Consider the following 10,602-nt stretch of genomic DNA (forward strand, 5'->3'; position numbering starts at 1 on the left):
TAAATATATATATATATATTATATATAAAAAAAATATATACAAAAATTAAACATTTCTATGGTAGCTCGATTGATTAAAGAATGACCTTAAACCTCATAGGACTAATAGAAAATAAATGCCTTTAACAGTCTAACTGGATCATAAGTGCTTGTATAATTCTGTGATTTTATATTACGTATATAAATTTATATATTACGTATGTAGTCCTTTTAACTGCACTGAAATGATTTTTTGTTTGAAACTTTAAGATCAAAAAATAATTTCGGCGCGCAATTTAAAGGACTACATACTCAGTATATAAATTCACAGAGTTATACAAGCATTTAAGATTCAGCTGGACCGTTAAAGGCATTTATTTCCTATAAAAAAATATAATGTTATCATCTTTAAAGTATCTTCTTTTAGAACTTAAAAATTATATATTTAATTTCTATAAGATAAAATATTCTGTAGAAAACAGTATTTCTCTTGTTGAGAATTTAATATTATATTAAAATTATTCATACTTAATTGTTTGTAATAATAGAGGAAAATTGCCAATGATGCATAGGTCTCCTAAAAGATATCCCTTTATTCCTTATGAACTATTGTACTTTATTTTTTGGACACTATTGTAAATTATTAATACTAATAAAACATGATCTGATCAACGAAGTAAAAACTTGTAATTCATATATTTGTGGTTTATTTCTATAATACAAAATCAACTAAAAACGAAATTAGAAGATATAAAAATAAAATTTGTATAGTTTTCTTTTACAAATTGCATAGTTTAAATAATTTAAGTGACTATATACTTAAATAGTTTGAATGGCTACATATAATTTTTTATAATATTATGTTGTTGTAGATGTTTGTAGTTTTATAAATCAGTCTTATTAATATTTCTTTCTTTAATAATTAATCAAATTTCTTTTTTTTTTATTTCCTTCATGATACGTTTTAAATATAAGATTCATTGTAAACTTGTCCATAAAATATAAGCTAACGTAATATTCATAGTGTTGTGTCCCTAGCAGAGCTAAAGGCAACTTTATATTTATGGGAAATCCAAGAAAAAAATTATTGCGTTACACGTTTACGTCTTGCATGAAGTATGTATCGAAATAAATAAAAAATATTTTATATCGGAATAAAAAGATTTTAGAAAATGTTATTTTTACATTCACATGTAGGTACTGATAATTCCTGTAAATAAAGAAAAATAGGAATATATACGAGGGTGGTCCCAGAAGTACCCGACCTGACGTACAGATGGCGGTGGTTGTATAAAAAAAATCACTGTAGGGGAAAGCACCAACTTTCTAAAGCTTAACTATAAAGTTTGAAGACGCTACGTTGTTCAGTATTTGTTTGGCAGCCATCAATAGTGGACGATCTCGGTGAATTTGCAAAGAAAAAATTGGTCATCGTTATGTGATACAATACTTTCATTTGAAAAGTCTTAACCCAACCAATATTAAAGCCGAGCTGGATTCTACTCTGGAGGAAGTTCTACTCTGCTCCTTCGTTTACAGCAGTAAAATATTGGATGGCAGAGTTTAAACGAGGCCGTACGAGCTGCGAAGACGAACATCGCAGTGGTCGACCAAGTGAGGTGGCCATTCCAGAAATGATGAAGAAAATCCACAAAATGGTATTGGGTGACCGTCGATTGAAAGTGCGCGAGCTAGCAGACATGGTAAACATTTCAAAAAGTGTTGTACATCGCATATTGGCTGAACATTTGGAGATGAGAAAGCTGTGCGCAAGGTGGGTGCCGCGCTTGCTCACAATCGAACAAAAGCAGCGTCGAGAGGATGTTTCAATTGAGTGTTTGGCGATATTTCGCAGCAACAAAGCCAAATTTTTGCGCCAATTCATAACCATGGATGAAACATGGGTCCACCACTTCACACCTGAAACGAAGAAACAGTCGAAGCAATGGATTGAAAAGGGGGAATCGGCTCCGAAGAAAGCAAAAACAGTTCCATCGGCAGGCAAGGGCATGGCGTCAGTTTTCTGGGATGCGCGTGGCATAATTTTCATTGATTACCTTCAGAAAGGAAGAACAATCAATGGCGAGTGTTATGCGAACTTATTGCAGCGTTTGGGTGATGAAATCAAGGAAAAATGGCCACATTTGGCGAAAAAGAAAGTGTTGTTTCATCAAGACAATGCACCAGTTCACACATCCATTATCACGATGGTCAAAATCAATGAGTTTAAGTTCGAATTGCTTTCCCACGCACTCTATTCGCCAGATTTAGCCCCCTCGGATTATTTTCTCTTTCCAAATTTGAAAAAATAGCTCGGTGGTAGAAGATTTACCAACAATGAAGAGGTGGAGTCTGCGGTTAATGGCTATTTTGAGGAGTTCAACGGTTCTTACACTAAACAGGCCATCGAAGCTATTGAACATCGCTGGGAAAAGTGTATTGAGCTAAAAGGAGACTATGTTGAGAAATAAAGATATTTTTTCCCAAATTTTTTGTTTTCTTTGTTAGGTCGGGTACTTCTGGGACCACCCTCGTATGGTATTACTGTTTACTGTGTCAATTTTGTCAAACACTCACTTTTATCTTACAAGAAAGTTAATTATTGCAAAATTGTAAACAATAAAATTGCTATGTTATTGCTGATAGAAAATACTTGCTAGTTTGTATTTATATTTCTAAAATTTTATTTTTAGCTTTTGTTTAAGAAATATTATCTAAAAATGAAGTGGTATATCGGTATCAGCGACCTTCCTCTACTACTAATAATTAGAAGAAAATACTTAATTTTTGATGCAGTTATACAGAATTATCTATCTAATTCAGGCCTGTCTAATACTTTGCTCACAAACTAAACGCTTCTACCACTTTATTGTCTTATTAAACAAAAGAAAGAATCCAAAAAGAATAGATAAAGCTAAATGCTAGAATTAAATCAAGAGCCGGAGTAAATCACTGAGTAGAAATTTAGTGCCTATTCTTTTTTTAATTGTTTCAATCTCAAGATTACTTTAACGATACGAGGTGGAAGCGTTATCTCGTTAGCAAAGTGTTGGGCATGCCTGATTTAATTGATAGAATTTCTTTGAAATACAGTAACCGACAAAAATGAAAAAATTATTATATATAAAACTGATTTACTTCTTAAAATAAATAAATTATAATATATATATTTTTTAGCTTTCGGAATATGGAAATTTAGAAGTTCTTTGCCATGTTTTCTTTAAAATTTGAGAGATGTCTTTACTGAATCTCGGGCTCAAAGATAATTTTATTTTTTAGCAAGTTATAATAGTAAAACATACGACAAAGAAAAAACAAACTTTTTTCCGCATTAAACATCTTGAATGACTTTTGCGGTTACCATATTTAAATCCCATTGAAAATGTGTAATTCTGAATTCTAGATTTAAGGGGATCTTAAAGTTTGTATTATCGACTAAACCATATAAACTTTGTATAACAATTATTGTTTTGTTCTCTTATTGATTTGAAAATTTTTTTTCAATCCAAGATTAAAGTATACGCATTAATACGTGTTTGTGAGGTTAAGTCTATGACAAACAAATGACAAAAAAATTTCGAAATTGAGACATTTACCATTTCTTAGTCCAATAGAGTTTCACATAGTGACAATATTTCCTTCGTATAAAAGCTGTGCAATCTGTATTTACAAAATGGTAGTCCACGGACTAATAGAATATATGAAGAAATAACAAGTTCTTATAACTCAGATGTTTAATTAAAACGTTATTGTTATACAAAAATGTATGTATGTGTGACAAGTGAGTGAAACATTAATGTAGTAATGTAACACGTCTATAAGTGCTATTTACAATATGATTAATCGTATTTAAAATCCCTTTAAATAAAGAATTTATATTTTTTAAATTAAAAACGTTTAATTTTAACGAATAAATTTTCAATTATAACTTTACAAAAATCAATAACAAACATTTTTTTTACTTTATGAAGCAACCAATTTTATAAATAAGACAGCTTTTGCTATTTAGTGAAAAGTGACATCCAGAAGGTAAGATTTGCCGACTCTTGTCCAACATTAAACATTGGATCGACGTTGGCAATATTACAGCAAAATGACTATCATTGATCGAACACAGGGCAATGTTGGCCCAGGCTACGTTAGTCGACTCTTATCTGATGACAACTTTGGACCATTATCGGACCAATATTGGATCAACGTTAGCATTATGTTGGCAATCGGTTGTCACTCCAATTACAGCGCAACGTCGACCCAGACAATATTATAGCCAACTCTTATCTGAAGACAATTTTAGGCCACCATCGGACCAATGTTAGGCCAACGTTGGCAATATATCGGTAACCGGTTATCAGGCAAATCACGGCGCGACATCGGCACAAGCTATGTTAGTCGACTCTTATCTGATGACAACTTTGGACCATTATCGGACCAATATTGGATCAACGTTAGCATTATGTTGGCAATCGGTTGTCACTCCAATTACAGCGCAACGTCGACCCAGACAATATTATAGCCAACTCTTATCTGAAGACAATTTTAGGCCACCATCGGACCAATGTTAGGCCAACGTTATATCGGTAACCGGTTATCAGGCAAATCACTGCGCGACATCGGCACAAGCTATGTTAGTCGACTCTTATCTGATGACAACTTTGGACCATCATCGAGTCAACGTTGGACCAACGTTGGCATTACGTTAGCAATCGATTGGACACTCCAATCACGGCGCAACGTCAGCCCAAACATCGACAATGCTACGAGGGCAAGTCAATAAGTTCTTAGAAAATCTGTCAGAGGGCACTCGAAACGTCATGTCACATTATTTTTTGACAAGTAGCATCTTCCAGCTGATTACTGTCAAATTTTGAGCGGAATTCATCGTGTGATTTCATTTCTGTAGACGATTAAAGCGAACAACTTTTGTATTTTTTGCAAAATGGAAAAAAAACGAGTTTTGTGCAGTGATCAAACATCTACATATGAAAGGTTTAACGCCGAAAAAAATTAAAGCCGAGTTGGATAATGTTCATAGCACATCTGTATCAGCGTTTGCGACTGTATACAATTGGGTGAATGAATTTAAATGTGGTTGTACATCCACATGTGATGCACCTCGTTCGTAATGTTCAATTGAGGCTGCTACGCCAGAAATTATCGATAAAATCCACGATATTGTTTTGGCTGATCGAGTGAAAGCGAGCTTGTTGAGGTCACAGGCATATCACATGGTACAGTGATTTCAATTTTGCAAGAACAATTGGGTATGAAAAAGCTATCGGCAAGATGGGTGCCGCATTTGCTCACTGTGGACCATAAGCGCGACCGTGTGACAATTTCAAAACAATGTTTGGAGATGTTTCAACGTAATCCAGATAAATTTCTGTGTCGATTCATTACTGTGGACGAAACATGGATCCATTACTTCACACCCGAGACGAAGGAACAGTCAAAACAATGGACTTTACCGGGTGAACCAACTCCGAAGAAGGCGAAGACCGTGAAGTCGGCCGGAAAGGTAATGGCCACAGTTTTTTGGGATGCACGCGGTATAATTCGATTACCTTCCATCGAAGCAAACGATTAATGACGATTACTACACAGCCTTATTGGATCGTTTCAACAACATTTTAAAGAAAAAACGTCCCCATTTGGCGAAGAAGGAAGTGCTCTTGTATCAAGACAATGCATGGGTTCACGGTGCCCGACACCGATGGCCAAATTCAACGAATTCCGCTACGAATTGCTTCGCCATCCAGCATATTCGCCAGATTTAGCCCCCTGCGTCTATTTCCTGTTTCCAAACCTGAAGAAATGATTCGGAGGAAAGAGATTCATCACTAGAGAGTAGATCATCACCGAAACAGAGGTTTATTTTGAAGGGTTGGACAAATCATATTATTCGGACGACTTAAAAAAGTTGGAGAATCATTGGATCAAGTGTATCGAGCTGAAAGAAGACTATGTTGAGAAATAAAAATAAATCGATCAAAAAAAATGTGTTTTACTATGTTTTTCTAAAAACTTATTGACTTGTCCTCGTATTAAAGACCCTTAGTCCTGGGCAAATTTTCGTGACTATGAATCTCGGGAGCCTCGAGGGTAAATGAAGAACGATAACGTTTACCGACAGGCGACAATTAATAAAAATTTATGATTATTAACATAAATATTTTAATGATACGTCATTAAATTCATGATTTTTTATTATATAAAAACTGTATAAATAAGTATGCATACTTTTAATCATATAATATCTTATATATTGCTGAAAATTTTTTCTCTGCAGTTATCATCTCTATTGATAAAATTATTAAAATCGAATGATATTAAAATCACAGTTTAAAGTAAAAATCGAGTATTATTAAGTTTTAAACATATACGAGGTCTGGCTATTAAATAACGAGACTGCGCGCGCAGAAGGCGTCCTAGAGGGGTAGGGTGGGAAACGAATGCAGCGTTGGATAGCTGGAAGTGTCTACTATTCCAGTACGAAAACACGTTTTTGTCGCAGTAGTAGTATTTTTTCTATAGAGGTTAGAAACGAACTTGTTTTTTTCTCGTGCCGATAACAATGTGTGACGAAAAACACGAGCAACGGATCAATGTGAAATTTCTCGTTAAATTAAAAAAAACTCCGACTGAGTGCTATAAGTTGTTGAAAGAGGCCTATGGTGAGAATTCTCTATCTCGTGCGCGTGTTTTCGAATGGTATAAACGGTTTTCTGAAGGCCGAGAGAGCACCGAAGATGACCAACGTCCAGGTCGACCTGTCTCTGTTTCAACTCCGCAAACAGTGACCAAAATCAATGAAATTGTGCGCGGAGATCGTCGTATGAGCATTCGGATGATTGCTGAGACTGTAAACGCCGATAAAGAAACTGTCAGAAAAATTTTACATGACGAATTAAACATGAAGAAAGTCTGTGCGAAGTTGGTCCCAAAAAATTTGACCCCTGACCAAAAGCTCGTCCGTCAACAGATCTGCTCAGATTTTCTTGAGAGGTTAGATGAAGAGCCTGAATTGATGGAAAACATCATCACTTGCGATGAAACCTGGATATTCCAATACGATGTTGAAACTAAGCGGCAATCCATGCACTGGAAAACTCCTGCATCGCCAAGAATGAAAAAAGCAAGGATGTCGAAATCAAAATTTAAAGCCATGCTAATCGTTTTTTTCGACATCAACGGCATCGTGATGACTGAATGGGTTCCAGAGGGTCAAACTGTAAACCAAACTTACTATTTGACAGTTTTGGCAACACTGCGAGAGCGAGTTTGTAAGAAACGGCCGGAGTTGTGGAAAAACAAGTCGTGGATCTTACACCAGGACAACGCACCTGCCCATAACGGGCTGTTTGTGAAGCGTTATTTAGCCTCTAGAGGCACTCCAGTGCTCGAACACGCGCCGTACTCGCCTGATTTAGCACCCTGTGACTTTTTCCTGTTTCCGAAGATCAAGTCTGCCTTAAAAGGAACCCGGTTCGAGTCAATGGAAAAGGTGAAGCGAAAATCGGCGGAGCTCCTAAATGCTCTTATAAAAGAAGACTTCCAGCATTGCTTTGACCAATGGAAAAAACGAATGGAACGGTGTATGGCGAGGGGAGGGGAGTACATTGAAGGGGAGCATTCAATTGTAGAATAATTTTTAAAATAAAACTCGTTTTCATAAGCAGTCTCGTTATTTAATAGCCAGACCTCGTATACATATCTACAAAACTAATAAATAATAAAATTAGTACCGTATTACTAGTTTATTACTCTTAATCACTTAAATTTTAACAGGCACGCAAATTTCCATAAGCGTCGAGGGTCTTTAATAGTACTTGTCGGTGGCCTACAGACTATATTAATAAATTCTTACTTAATGATAACTTTCGGGTCAACGTTGGCAGTATGTCAGCAACCAGTTGTCACGTCAACCACGATGCGGCGTCGGCTCATGTTAGCTGATTTTTGTCTAAAAACAACCTTAGGCTGCCATCGGACCAGCATTGGGCCAACGTTGTCAACATGTTAATAACCGATTGTTATGCCAATCACGGCGCGACAGCAAGCCAAGTTATGTTAACTGATTTTTACTTAATGAATGACTTTCAAGCCAACGTTGGCAATATCTCGATAACCGGTTGCCGTGCCAATCATGACGTCGGCCCAAGCTATGTTAGCCGACTCTTATCTGAAGACAGTTTTAGGCCTGTCGGGTCAACGTTGGGTTAACATTGGCAGTATGTCAGCAACTAATTGTCATGATCAATCACGGCGCGACGCCGGATCAAGCTATGTTAAACGATTCTTACTTAATAACTACTCTTGGGCCAATGTCGGTAATCGGTTGTCATAACAATGACGGCACGACGTTGGTTCAGGCGAGAGCGGCGTATTTGCACACAGTACAATTGGATACTTAGCAAATGCGCACGTTGTAATTGCACACCGTACATTTGCGCACAGTTCATTTGCACCGTACAGTTGCACACACAAAAGTTGCGCACACAAAAGTTGCGCACACAAAAGTTGCATACACTACTTACATCGGTCTGTTCCTAGTAATTTTTCACTGATTCTCAAATGAGATTATATTAATTTAAATTAGTCAATTGATGATGTGAGCAATTGATACAAATTCTGCGAACTGTTCAGTTGCGCACACGAAAGTTATACACACCACTTAATTTAAACGGAATGCACAACTGAACAGTTTGCAGAGTTTGTATTAATTGTCCACATCACCAACTGACCAATTTAAAATAATATAATCTCATTTGTGAATCAGTGAAAAATTACTGAGAATAGATCGATATGAGTGGTGTGTGTAACTTTCATGTGCGCAACTTTCGTGTACGCAACTTTCATGTGTGCAATTGATCGATGTGCAAATGAACTGTGCGTATCTTTATGTGCGCATTTTTGCGTGCGCATCTGAACGGTGTGTAAATAAACAGTGTGCAATTGAATCATGTGCATTATTATCATGTGTTCAATTGCAACGTGCGCATTTGCAAAATGTCTAATTGTATTGTGCGCAAGTGAATGCCACTCAGCTTAAGCTATGTTAGCCAACTCATCTGAAAGATACTTTAGGCCACCATTGGTCGGGCCAACATTGGCAGTAGGTTGGCAACCGGTTGTCACGTCAATCGCTGCGCAACATCGTCCCAGGCTAACCGACTTTTATCTGAAGATAATTTTAAGCCATCGTCGAGTCAATATTGGGCCAACATTGGCAGTATATCGGCAACAGGTTGTCACATCAATTAAGATGCGACGTTGATCCGTGAGTTGTCCTGAAATAAGAGTCGGTTAAGACTCTTAAATAATCATCACAGTCATATTGAATCATGAGATCAGAAACGAGAAATGACACGTTAACTTTTATTACGTACCATTTATTACGTCACGATTCAACATGGCTGTAGTAACTACTCAGAAACATTGCTTAGTCCAACGTTTTGCCGTGATTGGCGTCTGGTTACTATTATACTACTAACGTTGGTCCAAAGTTGGCCTGACCATAACCTAAAGTTGACATTAGATAAGAGTCGGCTAACATAGCCTGGACTGACGTCGCGCCGTGTTCGATTAAAAACAATCTGTTTACTGTGATATTGCCAACGTCGACGCAACGTTCAACATCGAGGATAAGAGATTCGACAAACCTCAATAAGAAGTAACATAATTTATCAGTTGAAAAAATGGTGTAGCATATAAGGTAGGAGGCTCTTGATCCAGAGATCCTAGGTTCGAATCTCTCAAGGTGTGTTTTTCAAAATAAATTTAAATATCTAATTTCAGGTAAAATCTCATACACTTATAAACTCATACACTTATAAAATCATACACTTATAAACATCTTGTATTTAAAACATCTTTAATTAAAAAATAATTACTTTTTTTTACCTTATATTGCACAGTGTCGGCTTGATATTGATATTCAACGTTGGGCCAATGTGGATGATCAGTGTCGGTTAGACACAGGCTTTTAATGTTGGTCCGATTTTATTATTTGGATATTATGCCGACATCGGTCCGATGTTACAACCAAAAATTTATAAACAATCTATGTACGGTTCTATAACTGACTCAACGATGGACCAACGTCGGATACCAACTTCCGAATGTCGGGCCTGTATTGGTTGTAACATCGAGTCGGTATAATATCCAAATTATAAGATCTTATAATTACAAGATCTTATATTAGCCCACCGTTGGCCCAGTTATAGAACCGTACATGGGTTGTTTATAACTTTTATATTTATAATTTTTAATGTGTTATAACGTATTTAAAATATTTAAATTGTAAAAATAAACGTACCACTCGTGTTCCATTCAGCTCTTTCGCCATTTATTTCACCCCTAAGACACCTCTCGACGTATGTCAAGGGATCAAGCCTGGCTGCTAGAACCTCGCGCAAGAGAGCAATGTATGCTATGGCCAGGCGCAAGGTATCAATCTTTGACAGTCGTTTTTCGTAAGGAAAGGTTGGCACATGGACCCGAAGCTCGTCGAAAGCCGAGTTGATGCTGCTAAAAATTGCAATCACACTGACAATCCGCCCGCGCGTATCTTGTTCGAAAATATAAAATAAATATTATTGTATATATATATATATATACATATAT

The 10,602-nt window shown here is 36.4% G+C and overlaps 1 protein-coding gene across 1 annotated transcript in view; it reads right to left on the bottom strand.

The window, feature by feature from the left end:
• Positions 1–10,602, bottom strand: part of LOC108752100 (helix-loop-helix protein 13) — a 19,322-nt gene that overhangs the window by 7,111 nt on the left and 1,609 nt on the right. The window contains exon 2 of the mRNA XM_018492713.1: positions 10,295–10,506. Coding sequence (XP_018348215.1) covers positions 10,295–10,506 — 212 coding nt within the window. The remainder of the gene's footprint in view (positions 1–10,294; positions 10,507–10,602) is intronic.

The sequence above is a fragment of the Trachymyrmex septentrionalis genome, unplaced genomic scaffold, assembly GCF_001594115.1.
Source record: "Trachymyrmex septentrionalis isolate Tsep2-gDNA-1 unplaced genomic scaffold, Tsep1.0 scaffold54, whole genome shotgun sequence".
NCBI classification, from domain to species: Eukaryota; Metazoa; Arthropoda; class Insecta; order Hymenoptera; family Formicidae; genus Trachymyrmex; species Trachymyrmex septentrionalis.